The sequence below is a fragment of the Chiloscyllium punctatum genome, chromosome 35 (assembly GCF_047496795.1).
Source record: "Chiloscyllium punctatum isolate Juve2018m chromosome 35, sChiPun1.3, whole genome shotgun sequence".
Classification (NCBI taxonomy): domain Eukaryota; kingdom Metazoa; phylum Chordata; class Chondrichthyes; order Orectolobiformes; family Hemiscylliidae; genus Chiloscyllium; species Chiloscyllium punctatum.
The window spans coordinates 17,587,056-17,602,573 of NC_092773.1; the positions used below are offsets into that span (position 1 = coordinate 17,587,056).

Sequence of the window (15,518 nt, forward strand, 5' to 3'; positions counted from 1 at the left end):
TCAGTTCACAAAGAAGTAGGAAAAGTAACAGGCTTCTAGACTGAGACAGTGACTTGTACATTTTGCTCGACAGCCTGTTTACATATCCCTGGAACAGGTGGGACTTGAACTCACACCGTCTGGCTTAGAGGTAGAAACACTACCACTGTGCCACAAGAGCACTCACTAGACACTGCCTTGTATACTGTTATTAACAGGTTTCTCATGCCCACTGAGCTTTTGGCACAAGATACCATAATTATAACAGCCAGCTGACCTCAAGACAGAAGACTGCCTCAATGACTCCTCAAATTTCAGAAAATAATTACTGCTACATTATTTATTTCTTTCAATTCTAATTTTAAAATACCACAGTAAATTTATGACGGTAGGTGCGCTACATAGTCATAATTTGAACAAGTATCAAACTGATACTAGAATTTATGAACATGCACAGAAACTCACTGCCTGCTGATAATTATATGCCGAACAGTCCTTTTTCCTTTTAAATAATGTTTGCTTTTAACTGTCTTCACCGTTGTGTGATAGGCATGTTGAGTACACTATGATGTGATATTTAGCATTGTGAGAAAACACATCAAATTTTGCAACATAAAATTGTGGATGTGAAGCTCTTTCAGTGTTCGCTAAGCAAAATATGGAACAAAAGATTTTTGTCCATCAGTCCACAAAATAGGTAGTTTGCTAAATAATTATGTGGTATATAATCTCACCGTTGATACAGCTTCTATGGGTCCCATCAAGTCTGTCAAGAGTCACAAAATTGTTCACTGTCCAATGAAATCAATGTAAGTACAATAACACTCACGGAATAGTTTTGTGAGATCTTCGCGACGACACACACAGTAAAGACAGTCTCTATAAAAATTGCAAATTCACTTTGTCGCAGTTTTGAGTGATGTGACAACTCCTGGGTTTTGTCGGCAGATGAACGAGCTGCTTGCAGCCAGCTTTCTGAGACCAGTTCCTTTGCACCGATTTAGCTGTGTGATTCGGGCAGTTGCAAAACGCCCCTTGGCAGCTGAGACCAGAAATGAAGAGGATAATTACTGAGATCCAAAGCACAGAGTCAAAAATAGACAAAGTCTTTGAAAAGATCCAGAAAGAGCCTTTGCCAGAAAGTAACTACCAAGGGACTTGGAAGTGGTGGGCAAAAATGAAATTTCTGCTTTTGCAGAGCTGGCACTGGACATCATTGTTTCCATTGCCTCTTCATAACACCATTCCACCAGTTACTCTTAAAGCACCGTGCCGCCAAAATTGGATGCTTCAGAAGTGCCATAAAATATTGTGGTGCTTCACCTATTCGATTCCAAACCTGTTTAAGCTCCCATTCGTCCAGCTGCCAAGAGGAGCCTTTGCACATATCATTTTGTGACCAAAGTGAGGTCTGGTTACCTCTGTTCACCAATCTGATGGTGGAAATTCTGGTGGGATGGAATCGATCACTTCCTGTGCAGTTGAACCTGCTGCCTACAGACTCATTCAAACATATCAAATCGGGTGAGTCCTCCTGGAATAATGCCAGTCAAAGCCCTGACAACACCACCAAATTTGGCAGAACAAATTGTGAATCCAAGTCCAAGCAGAAAATAGCGAGGGATCGACAAAAAGTGTATGACTGAGTTATGCAAAATCAATTGACTTGCAAGTACCCTTGAAAATTGATTCTAATTGCATTGAAATGTATGCAAACCATGTACAGTTAACAAGGAACTTCTGTTTTTAGAGTGGTTTAAAAATGGGGATGTTTATTAAGATCCCAGACTTCTAAGTAGTCAGGTATCAAGGAACCTCAGACATGCAGCTCATGCCTGTTTTGTGCTGACGAAGGGAGAAGAGACTCCTGCTTATTTTTGGATGGCTTCATCAACAGAGCTCGTGGGTCAGTAACCTAACAGAATAACTGAATTAGGCAGTTCTGAAAAAGAGGCCGATCAGACTTAACATGTGAATGATATCCTTCTAACTCTAGTAATGCTCCAGCACTTTGTTTTCATTTCGGATCTTCAGCGTCTTTGCTTTTACTTTACTTTTATTTAAGAATTGTCTAAAATGTGCATTTCTAGTTGGAAACAGTGAGTGAATGAGGGAGCTCAGCTTCCTTGACTAATGCTGCATTGACGAGCTTGTGACCAAATTTTCACAATATTGCCAGCTCTCAAGGCATCATTTTTATTTTGGACAGAAAAAAATGTTATATTCTGGTCTTTAGCAGAAATAGCAAAATCCAAAACAACTTATTATTTTCCATTTGTTCTCAAACTTCTTTGCTGAACAGTTTGTTGAAAAAAGGACATGGTATTGAAATGCAATGCATTTTTTCAAGTAAACAGCTGAAATCTTACCTCATAATGTGCCACTCTCTGAGACTCTGAAATCAGTTGAGCACTGCATACCTTACAGTAGGTGTCGGTAAATAAATTCTGGTCAACAGTTCCAGCAGACTTCATCTAATTGAACAAAATAAATGAGGCAAACTGCATTAGCCATAGGCAAATTTAAAAGATCAAAGGAAGGTGTAATATCACAATCGTAATTCACACTATCATTGGTTCGATAATGTTCAGTGTTTCTGCAAACTCACCTTGATTTTTCCGTTAACCAATGTTGCAAACATGCTACATATCTTTCCTTCTCATCTCTCCCACTGTTAAAATCAAGACCTCCTATAATGTTTCTGATTGTATGAAAATAATTTTTGACTCTAAATAAAATGTGAAAGACGGGCAATTTGGGATCAGTCAACTCATCCATCACTTTTGATTTTCATTTGGAATTAAAACTGGGAAAGATGTACAGGGCATTGGTTAGGCCACTTTTGAAATACTGCATTCAATTCTGGTTGGTTTGCTATTGAAAGGGTGTTGTTAAATTTGAAAGAGTTTAGAATACATTTACAAGGATGCTTCCAGGGTTGGAGTGTTTGAGCTATAGGGAGAGGCTGAACAGACTGGGACTATTTTCTCTGGCGTGTCAGGGGCTGAGGGGTGACCTTATCGAGGTTTATAAAATCATAAGGGGTACGGGTAAGGTGAATAGTCAAGATCTTTTCCCCGGGGAAGGGTAGTCCAAAACTAGTGAGCATAGTTTTAAAGTGAGAAGGGAAATATTTAAAAGAGACCTAAGGGACATCCTTTTCATGCAGAGGCTAGCGCATATATGGAATGAACTGCCAGAGGAAGTGGTGGAGGCTGGTACAATTACAACATTTAAAATACATCTGGATGGATACATACTTGCAAGGGTTTGGAGAGATAGGGGCCAAATGCTGGCAAATGGGACTAGATTAATTTATTTGATATTTGGTTGGCATTGTTGAGTTGAACCGAAGGGTGTGTTCCCATGCTGTACATCTCTATATGACTCCCTATGTATAATGGATAGCTGATCTGATATTGTCCAAATGCAATTACCTACCAAATCATTAGTTCCAAACTGTGCGACACTGTTGGTACTTCAGCTTTGTTTCTCTCTCACATTTTTAAAACAATTGCTCCCTGATTATTTTTGGCTTTTCTTCTCTTCCCTCTCAATGCTAATGGTGTCATGTATTATAAATCTCACCCAGCAGCACCACAACCAACACTCTCCACCACACCACCCAGGTTTATTTTTACATTTTATTATACCAATGTGTTGATAAGTAATCTTTATTTATACGTCCAACTCTGACAATCATAGCTCAAAGGGAGAACTCAAATCTGACCTAAGAGTGTGAGATACAGAAGTCGAGCACACACCTCCTCAAACCTTCATCACTACTCAGTAACATTATGGGTGAATTTCTGCCTTCACTTCACTTTCCTGCCTGCTTGCCATATCCTATGATTGCCTCGGAGACTTGAGTACATTAGCTAATTTGACATGCTGTGGAACCATCTTCTAAATGAGATATTGGAGGTTAAAGCCCCTGAGGCCCTGAACTTCAGTGAAACAAATTTGTTGGCCATTATCACATCGGTGTTTCTCTTCATTCTCTTTGGAAACCCAAAAGAAGCAATGTGTTCTTTTCTGAGCTCTTTAGTTTCACATTTCTTCTTTATTTGTTCATGGAATGAAGGTGTTGCTGGCTAGGCCAGCAATTATTGCCCATCCCTAATTGCCCAGAGGGCATTTAAGAGTCAACCACTTTGCCTTGGATATCTGAACATGGATGTGTGTGCCAGATGAGGTAAGGGCCCTCAACATAGCTTAAAAAGATTGACATCCCTTTTTTTTCTGTGCTCATTTAAAGGAATTCCAACTGTTACTGGTCTCCCTTTTAATTTGCATTATTTGTTCCCTATTCATGTCCCATTTGAAAGCTTTGCATACCTCGAAGCTGGCTAAAGAAGTCAAATATCATAACAATCATGAAATCAAGGATGGTGGTAGAGTCTTGGAGAGCTGGTCGCCAGTAGCATTGAAGATAGTCAAATGTCTACACATCATGTCGCTAAGGGCTTCATGTAGACAAGTTAAATTGAGTACACATTCAAAAATAGCACGACTCATAATACAGGGATCTGAAGAAACTAATGAGCTGTGAGATCAACTTAAAATACTGAGAGACTTGCCAAAAACCATGGAGACTTAAAATGAACTGCTTTACACTGAGGAGCATGCCAGTGAAATTTCATTTCCAGGTCAGTGCAATTTGTCAAGTTGCATTTTCCATTTTCTCTTCATTTCAGTTGTTCCGACATGGGTATTCATTTAATTTCATTTGTTAGAAAAAAAAGGTAATTTTCTTTTTTTAATACTAACTTTGCCACTATAAATGAAGAACTGTGCCACTTACTTGAAACATTTTTAAAATGATGCTGCAATTGAAACAATATCATCTGAATCCAAAGCCAAAAGAATGCATATTCCACGTAATGCACCTGCTGTACTTTCCTTTCATCATACTACTGGATTAAACAATTAAGAATCAAGACTCTCTCTTTCATACATTTCCTCTTCAATCAGCATTTTTCTGGCTCAAGCTGTGATATGTTTTGACAGGCACTGTTTGCCATCTGCTGCCTATCTCTAAAAGGATGTGTGAATCCAGATATTTGATGTTGCAAGGTTTATAACAATGGCAGAATTTAGTGTCCAATTCATTGACTTCCCTCAAGGGCAACAGGTTACTGATCAGGAGCTCACATTTTCTGACATAGAAACAGTGTAGCATTCTATCCTGACTGTGATGAGATAGCTCAGCTAGTTTAACCTGAAGCCTCCTGTCTACATTGCTTGTATTTGTTTTGTTGTGCAATCTGTCCCTTAGTTGACAGTACCCTCACCTTGGTGCCACACGGATTGGGTTCAGATCCTATTCCAAGCTTGAACAGCAAAATCCCTGCGGTACCGAGGGAGTGCTACACAGTTGGTTGGATTGTCCTTCTGACAAGCCATTAAACTGATGTCTCATCTGAAATAACTCCACAGAGGCTGGCATTGCATCACCAAGTCACCCTTTATTTACACATGCAAAGTCCTTGCCACTTATACAGCTCCGTCAGAGCCAGCTCTCAGAGCGAACAGGATGCCTGACACTCCTGTTCTTATCTGAATAGACCAGATTAACAGCCCTCATCATGGTACTCAGATTCTACTAGGTCTGCCTGATTTACCTCATTATAATCACTACATCCGTCATCCTCTGAGTGCAAGGACACTTTTTCTTATAGCTCCCCGGGGGCATTTTAGCACCAAGTTAGGTTCATCCAACTCTGCCTCAGAGACAGGTGGCGTGTTACGCACAGTACTGCACCTCTTGCACCTGGAGCATCATGGAAGAAATGTATTCCCTTCTTCAGCCAGCAAATACGTCGAGGTGGTGACATTTGCCGCATCCATCTCAGATTCTGAGATATCTTCAACACTTGACGGAGAGGGAGAACTCACGAGTTCCAGAACAATCATAAAACATGTCAAGGGACCGGGCACATCTTGTGTCCACATCGTTTACAAGTTTGCAGCTTTCATATGGTCCATGTGCTTGTTCAGGACCATTGCACCTACCTGAACATTAACTATCACTGGACCCGACTTTGTGTCAACCATGCTTGAAGGGCCATGTCCGTGTTTCCTATACCAAACTTTAACCCCTGAAGAAAACTACCTCTCTCACTTAGCAGAGTCTTGTATCTGGGAGAAAGTGAGGACTGCAGATGCTGGAGATCAGAGCTGAAAAATGTGCTGCTGGAAAAGCGCAGCAGGTCAGGCAGCATCAAAGGAGCAGGAGAACCGACATTTCAGGCATAAGCCCTTCTTCAGCTTAACCTTGAGCTCAGTCCACTCTGTTTTTACATTTCTTTCAGAAGAAAGGCTTATGCCCGAAACGTCGATTCTCCTGCTCCTTTGATGCTGCCTGACCTGCTGCGCTTTTCCAGCAACACATTTTTCAGCTCAGAGTCTTGTAGCTGGCAGTGGTGCTACTGATGCTGTTTTCTTCCACCACAGCCCCCCCCAACCCAACCTCCCCCCCCCGCCGCCCCACCCCCACCACACCCCCCAAAAGGGTCCAGGAAGATCAGATTTACCCTGGTGTGGAGTCTTCTCTCCCCAGTAGCAATTCTGTTGGAGCTATCCCTGTAGTTGCATGAAGCGTGGTCCTACAATCAAATAGGAACTGCAAACATTTGGTATCCAGTGAAGCTCTAGCTGTTTCTTTAAGCCTGCCTTCAAGATCTGGACTGCCCTTTCTGCCAGACCATTGGATAATAGATGAAATGGAGCTGTCCTTATTTGACGAATACCATTCAACTTCAGGAAATACTTAAATTCCCAGCTGGTAAATAATGGCCCGTTATCTGTGATCAACACCTCCAGAAGTCCATGTATTGCAAAAAATGCACACAGCTCCTCTAATGTTGTCCCATTGTTTGACAACTTAACTCTACGTACATCCAATACCTTTCAGTGGACGTGCACAATGATGAAGAAAGTTGAGCCCGTGAAAGGATCTTCATAATCAACATATAACCAAGTGCAGGGTTTACCTGACTATTTCCCCAAAGGTGGAATAGTTGCTGGCAGTAATTTTTGCCCTTGTTTGCACTCTGGGCACTGCCCACCAATAAAGGTTATGTTGTCATCCAATCCTGGCCACCAGGCATAATGTCTTGCCAACATCTTCATTGTGGAAACCCCTGGATGATCCTAGTGGAGTACAGCAAGAAGCTGGCAACAACCTTTACTCAGTGCAATCACTCCTGTTCCCGATAATAATATGTCATCCTCTGCTGCGATCTGGTCTCTCTGAGTCCAAAAAGGCCTCAATTCTGATTGCGATGGCTCTTTGGCTTCCAAAATCACTACTAATTGTTTCTGCTTTGTCAGGACCTAATCTTTCTACACAACTTGTCAGTTGTGACTGGAAACATCACATAGAAAATTTAAAACCATTACGCACTCTTCCAGTGGTGGTAACATCGGCAGTGTTTCTGCCAACTGGATGCAGCTAAATGCATCTGCATTTGATGCTTGGCCTCCTCAATGGTGTTCCAATTTGTAATAATACACACTTAGTATTACAGCCTACCGCTGAATATGGCCTGAAGCGATGGATGGTACTACCATGCCCTCTTTAAATAGACCACGCAGAGGTTTGCAGTCAGTTATTGTTACAAATTTATGCCCATAAAGATATTGGTGGAACTTCCTGACTCGAAATATGACTGCCAACCCTTCAGTCTCTATCTGAGTGTATTTACATTTTGCATTAGCCAAAGTCCTGGATGCATACGCTGTTGGGCATTCCTCTCCATTGGGCCACCTCCAATCTAATACTGTCCCAACGCCCTACGGGGAGGCATCGCGTGCCAATAACAGATCTCACTTGGGATGAAAAGTGTGCTAACACCTCAGAAGATAATAGCTGTTTCTGAACTTCCCTGAAAGCTATGTAAATAGTTGCATAACCAAGCCAAGGCTGATCCTTTAAGAGTTGATGCAAAATTGCCAGAATGAAAGCCAGGTTATGTGTGAGCTTTCCAAAATAATTCACCAATCCAAGGAAAGACCTATGCTCTGTTAAAGAAGTGGGAGCTGGGGCACCTTCAATCGCCCTCACTTTATCTTTTAACGAGTGTAACCCAGTCTTGATGGCTCTGTAGCCCAAGTAGATCACTTGGGATGCCTGGAACACATATTTTTCCCTAAGGCATAAACCAGCCTTGGACAAATATCTCATGACTATGCCCAAGTTCTCCAAGAACTCCTATTGGTCTTCCCTGTTATTAGTATGTCATTTAGATAAATGGTAACCTCCATTAGAACTGGGTGATCACTTAACCAGACTTTTTTTGACTGGTTCTGATTTGGATTTTGCTCAGCAATTTAACTGTTCCAAACAAAATGTAGGTGGACTTTCCAGGGTGTGCACTCGACAGGATCCCGACTTATGAATTATCTTACTCGATTTAGGTCTAGTGGGACTCTTTTGCTGTCTTGAGTCCACATACTAGCAGCACTACAATGGTTTGCTGGTCCAGATCCCAAAGAATATTTTAACTCTTTGACCTAGGCTTGGTTTTGTTTTGAGGTTTTGCTATGGGCTGACCTAAATTTCTTCTGTTTAGGATATGCCCTGAGAGAGGCTATGCTATTGCCTTGACCTTACTAGTGTTCCCCAAGCTCAGTTGGACAGGCGAGATGGAACACCTTGCAACTCAGATGCTCCACTTGCCACATTTTCCAATGGTAAAGCCAATTGTGGTGCATGTTTGACATCCAGTTGAGCTTCAGCTAGTAAGCGCTTTTGCACAGTTACATCATTAATCATACAAACCAATCAGTCCCTCAGCATCTCATTTACAGTTAAATCAAAGTCACATGCCTCTGTCAGTCATCTTAACTTTCTCAAAAATCCCAATATGGATTCCCTGGTTCTCAAATTGCCGAGTAAAAGCGATAGCATCTCAGAATTCGAGGAGGCTTGGTGTCTTAATATTCCTTAACTAATCCATCAACTCTTGAAATGTGTTTGTATCTGGTGCCTCAGGGAAAGTTAGGCTCCTAATAACCAGCTGCGGGTGCACATGTTGACAGGAGGATTACGTATTGCTTTTCGTCTGCCCCAAAATCATTTGCCTGGAAAATATAATGCATTCTTTCCGCATACTGGGCCAGTCTTTAATGGCAGGATCAAACGAGTCAAGCTTCCTAAATAACAGAATGATGCTAGAAATGCTTATCCCAACTAAAAGACTGTTGCAAACAAATTTCTTCAAATTTCTCCTTTACGCTCATTGTCAGTGAAATAACTCCACAGAGGGCAGTGTCCTGTCACCAAGTCACCCCTTATTTACACATGTAATGTCTTTTACACTGATCCAGCTTCCCCAGAGCCAATTCTAAGAGTGATCAGGATGTCTGATACCCCTATTTGTATGTCAGCCAGGGGTACCTGATTAGACCAGATTAACAGCCCCAATCAGGGAACTCAGATCTACCTGGTCTACCTGGCTGACCTCATTACAATCATTACACCACGCACTCTCTGAGCTGAACATAAAACATCTCATGGCATTGTTCCAAATAAGAGCAGTGGACCTATCCATGATGTCCCTGTCAAACTTTATCCCTCCATCAACATCCCAAATACAGATCATCTGGTCATTATCTCATTGTTTTCAGAAGGAGCTTGCTGTGTATGAATCAGTCGCCAGGTTTCATACATCACACCACAGAAAACATTTCAGAATTACTCTATTGAATGTATTTGGGCTTTGGCACAGTCCTAGGTTATGAAAGGTGCACTGTGACAGCATTTTGCATGGTATGCTGTGAATAGACTTATGTTAATGCTGGATCAATGAGGAAAATTGATATTTTTGAAATGGGAAGCTGAAGTATTAGAAAAAAATAGTTCCCAATGTAGTTGAATTCACAATATTTACAAGAAACCTGTAGAGCTAAAATATCCTTGGCATCAATTTTTTCAATTTAACTATCTCCTTACACACTAACTAGGTTTACATTATGTCTAAAGCTTTACTGGTTTATATTTTAAGCTTTCTGGAGCAGAACACATGGATGAAGTGAGAGACCTCATGTCAACAGGCCCCTGAAAGTAGCATTATAGGTAATAAGGTTGTAAAGAAGGTGTAATGAATGCTTCCCTTCATTGGCACAGGTACAGAATTCAAAAATGATGAAACTGAATAAGGTACTGGTGAGGCCATAACTGGAGTATTATGTGCAGTTCTGGTCACCATGTACAGGAAGGCTATAATTGCTCTGGAGAAAGTACAGAGAAAATTTAGGAGAATGTTTCCTGTGCTGGGGAATTGTTGCTAAGAGGAGAGATTGGAGAGGTTGGGGTTGTTTGCCTTGGAACAGAGAAGGCTGAGGGGGTGACATGATTGAGGTAATTCTGAGAGGAAGAGGTACGGTTTCACTATTATATCCCTACATTTGTATTCTGTACCTCTGCCAACGAAGGAGAGCATTCCACATACCTTCTTTACAACCTAATTACCTGTACTGCTATCTTTAGGGAACTTCGTATTGCATGCCAAGATCTCTTACTTCATCCATCCCTCTCAGTATATTCCCAGTTATTGTCTCTAAGAAGTATGCTATTGAATTGGAAAGGGAGCAAAAAGATTTTCAAGGATGTAAAGAAGACTGGAAGATTTGAGCAAGAGGGAGAGGATAAGTTGGGACTTTATTCCCTGGAGTGGAGAAGGCTGAGGGGTGACCTTATAGAGGCTTATAAAATCATAAGAAGCATAAATCAGGAGAATAGACAGGTCTTTTTCCTGGAGTAGGGGAGTCCAAAATTAGAGAGCATAGGTTTATGGTGAGAGGGATAAGATTTAAAACAGAGCTGAGGGACAATTTGTTCACACAAAGGTGGTACATTTATGGAATAAGCTGCCAGATGGAGTGATAGAGCTGGGTACAATTACAACATTTAAAAGAAGTTTGGATAGGTACATGGCTTGGAAAGGTTTAGAGGGATATGTGTCAAATGCAGGCAGTTTTTTTTATTCGTTCATGGGATGAGGGCATTACTGGCTAGGCCATCATTTATTGCCCCCCTCCTCCCATAATTGCCCCTAAGGCAGCTAAAAGTTAACCACATTGTTGTGGGTTTGGAGTTACATATGCACCAAACCGGGTAAGGATGGCAGTTTTCCTCCCTAAACAGACATGAGTGGACTACATGGGTTTTCCTGACAACCAGCAATGGGTTCATGGTCATCATTAAACTCTTAATTCCAGATTTTTATTGAATTGAAATTCCAGCATTTGCCTTGATGGATTTGAACCCCGGTCCCCAGAACATTACCTGGGTCTCTAGATTAACAGTCCAACCATAATACCACTCGCCAAAGCCTCCCATTTAAGGGAGAGACTAATGGGACTAGTTCACTGTAGGAAACCTGGTCAGCATGGACAAGTTGAACCAAAGGATCTGTTTTCATGTTGTATGCCACTATGACGTCCCAAAAAGCATTACCTCACACTTACCAGAGTTGAATTCCATCTGCCACTTCCCTGCCCAATCAATCAACCTATCCACATCATTTTGGAGCTTAGAGCTATCCTCCACAGTAGCCATGAGACTGACTATTTTTGTGTCCATTGCACATTTCCCAATTGTGCCCACCATGTTCAAATCCAAATCGTTAATGCATAAAATGTACAACAGGGGCCCTCATACCAAGCCCTGTGGAACACCACTTGAAACAGCTTTCCATTTGCAAAGGCAGCCTACAACCATTACCCTTTGTTTCCTGTTATTAAGCCAACTTTGGATCCAATTAAGCACATTATTCTGTAGTCCATGAGCTTCCCTTGTTTGATCAGCCTGCCAGTGGGACCTTGTAAAATCCATGTTGACAACTTTCACTGTACTACACTCATCAATCTTTCTTGTCACTTCCTCTGAGATTCCAATCAAATTTGTGAAATAATCTTGTTGCTAAAACTTCCATGGCATTATTTCCAAATGATTCAAAAGTGGGGTGACCTTTTGGGTTTACCTGCTGCACAGTTCAAGGTCAAGGTTTTTTCCACAAAATGAAATTGCAGATTTTATCAAAACTGCTACAATACCACAATTGGTAGGACCTTACATCTTCAGTTTGATATTTTTTAAAATTCTTATGCGATGTGCATGTTACTGGCAAGGCTGGCATTTTTCACACATCCCCCATTGCCTTTTGGACCAATTGGCTCTGTAGGACACTTCACAGCATCAAGAATCAACCACATTGTTTCTTGTCATTGTCATTGTGGAATCACATGTAGGCCAGAGCAGGCAAGAATTATTTGAACTTCACAATTTTTACCTTGACTCTGATTTATTTCATTATGCAAAATAGAATTTAAAACAAAATGATCACAGGCATTATTTTGAAGAAGAACAGGGGAGTTAGTCTTGGTGGCCAGTATTTCTCCTTGAGTTAACAACATTAAAGCAGATTATACACTGGCTTGTCATGTTTCTGAATTTGGAAGATTGATCTCCAAAAATAGGCTGCTGTTTTTCATATATTAAAACAGTGGGATTTGTGAGGACCTTATAATATCTTAAAGGACTTTGGTGGCTGCAAGGTACTTGGGAAAGATGTCATACAAATTGAAAACATAAAAAAAAGATATTTTTAACAAATAATACAGTCTGATGATGCTCACTCATTCAGGAAAATATGAAGGTTCACATGAGGAGCTGTACCCCACAGGACCCTTTGAACTAAAAAGGCAGCACATTCAGGGAGGAATTTGGAGGATGGGAGTTTTGAGCGGTTGGGTGTTCAGGGTACAACAACGTACAAATGATTGACCATGGACTTCTGAATGCAAAGTGTGCTTCAGAAAGTAGCCTTTTTATCTTTTTCTTTCCCTCTTGTCCTTTATAACCTGAAAATTTCCTTTGTTGTCATGCAACGATTTGGCTGACCATTCTCAAGCAAAGTGCTATGCAATAACATTATTAATTTTCCCGCACTGCTATTTCTCTGCATGACAGAAACGTCCATGTGTAACACTAATTGATCTGTAAAAACCTTATATGTGTGCACAGCATTTTGTTTAGGCTGATGGACACAGAATATTAGTGATTTAGAATGTGTAATGACCTGGAGCAAAGAGTTCAACCATTTCAAATGCATCTTTGTTTTGAACAACTTTGGGTAATAGTGTCAAAAAAGGGCTTTGCCTTGAAAGCTTTCTGACATTGAGTGTAAATATACCAGGAGCAGTGAATGATAAAGGATGATACTAGAGCAATAACACAAGCCAGTAAAGCAGCTTTGAGGAATCATAGAACGAGATGACACTAAACGACACCAGCTATTCAAACATATTACCTGTGTCACCTCTTACAACAAGTTTGCCAATTAGTCTCCTCTCCATTCTCTATTTTGGCTCCTGTAAATTCTTGCTTTTCAACTCTGTTACAACTGCATTTTCAAAGTGAAAGTTGCAAGTTTTAGATAACTTATACTTAAATAAATGAATAAATGAATTCTGCTTTTTTTTGCCAAACATCTTGAATCTCTGTTCTGCTTACTATTCTTCCCACAACTGGTTATAAAATTTTTCCCTATTTACTCGTATAGAGCTTTATATAATTTTAAGCAATTTGAGTAACTACTTTCTTTTGTTTTCATGTCCTTTCCATTCATTTTCTGGTTTTATCATTTGATGAACTGATTTCTCAATTCTGACCTATGTTTTCTTCAGGGAATTCACACAGATTCTGGTGTGGTAAAAAGGAGGGATTATTGCACTAAATCCTCATTTTGATCACCTCTTCTTAATCCTCACCCAATGCTGATAGGTCACTTAAAAAGTAGTTTTAGTGCCTTTCAATAGGTGGATGTAGTGTTTTACACGCTACCACAGAACAACAGTTTTGACCCTCATGCTGCTACGTTCGTGGGATACATGTGACCAGTGTCCAAAAAGTATGCCCGAAACGTCGGTGCTGCCTGGTGTGGAATGTGGAGGCACTGAGGAGCAATTGATGAGCTGATATCACTAGACCCATAATATGTATTCTGATTTCTCTGCAAAGCGACTGCCAGACTTGCTGAGCTTTTCCTGCAACTTCTGTTTTTGTTTCTGAGTTATAGCATCGGTAGTTCTTTCAGTTTTTATCAATCCACATTGATTATTGCAAAATCTGGCATCACCTCAACATAAGGAGCATTTTTCAAGCTTTCACGGTCTTCATCTGTACTCAATTCCAAATTTACCAAATATTCTACTGCCAATATCCTGTTGCCTATAAACCTTGACTCTTGCCAACTTCCTGTTCCAAATGCAGCATCTACAAAACACATGTTCCTGCTCACCTACCTCATTTCCTGGCATCATCCTATCTACACAATCATCTCCAACCCCAAGGTTCAGACTGTGCCCACTTCTTTGTCTACTAATATATGAATGCAGAACAATTTTTCATACAGAATTGATTAATTTTCCCTGAAAACAGCAAGAAAGCAGCATTAGGTATTCTCATGCGACTGCCTCATGACCTAATTTCAAGGCCACAGAGGAAGTGTACATCAAACATATCAAATAATTCAGCACCCTCTTACTAAAAAGGTGACCACAACAACTTGGCAATAGTGTTTCTAGGCAAAGCTGCAAAACACACTTGACATTTCTGCAGAATAGTAACAATGCCATTTGAATTCAAATTCACTGCATTTAGTTTTGGGTATTCCCATGTTTATTCTCGCCATTTTCAGGCTGACACATTAGGTCCAATAACTGAGCACACTTGTGCTCAGGCTGCATACGTAAACAGTGGTGACTGAGATTCATGAGAACCAAAGAAAGACCTCACAAATTGTCAGAATTGTACTAACAGAAATCCAGGCATAGATTTTAACAGTTCTTTCCTTGCTGGAATCGATGGGGCTGTGACTTGGAAAAAAAAGTAGCATAAAAATTGAACAAAATAATGCACCAGAAGATTGTCAATGCTTGTCCATTTGGTAACCATTTGAAAGTGAAATTTTCATAGGAACTATTCATTATCTGCATCGGAATACTACCATTTTGTAATACATGAGAGAATATTTCATACAGTTAATTTCGAAAGACACTAACCAGCTAAAATGCTTCAAACATTTCAATCAGTTAAAAGCTAGACACTTCAAGATTGCAAATGTATGTAAGGGAGACAGCATCTGCAGTCTTCACTTTCTCCTAATGTATGTAAGGGAGTCAAGATTTTGTCATGCCAATCTCAAGTTTCAAAACCTTATTGGTTGTAGAGGAGGGCATGAGGGAGAACTAAAAGGTTCCAGAAGGTTGTCAATATGAGTAAGTTTTGAATAACATGTAAGCAATCTTTATTTCAGCACAGTGAGGACATAGCATGAATTTGTTCAAGGAAACATCTCGTTATGAGGTAAAATAAGTTGATTTTCTCAATTCTCCCCTGTTTTCAAAGAAGAAAGATGATATTGGAATAACATTCCTTCCTTGCCGAAGGATGTGACAGGAAATCTTGTTTTTCTCATTCTTTTTCAGCAATTTTTATCATAGGTAGCTTCACCTCACTGCAAATGCTG

General features: G+C 40.4%; 1 protein-coding gene across 3 annotated transcripts in view; it reads right to left on the reverse strand.

Moving 5' to 3' along the window:
* The window catches only part of LOC140459715 (zinc finger matrin-type protein 4-like), a 176,823-nt gene that overhangs the window by 159,610 nt on the left and 1,695 nt on the right, over window positions 1–15,518 (reverse strand). For all 3 annotated transcript variants that reach the window (XM_072554152.1, XM_072554153.1, XM_072554154.1), the window contains exon 2: window positions 2,349–2,453. In XM_072554152.1, the coding sequence (XP_072410253.1) occupies window positions 2,349–2,453 (105 nt within the window). The remainder of the gene's footprint in view (window positions 1–2,348; window positions 2,454–15,518) is intronic.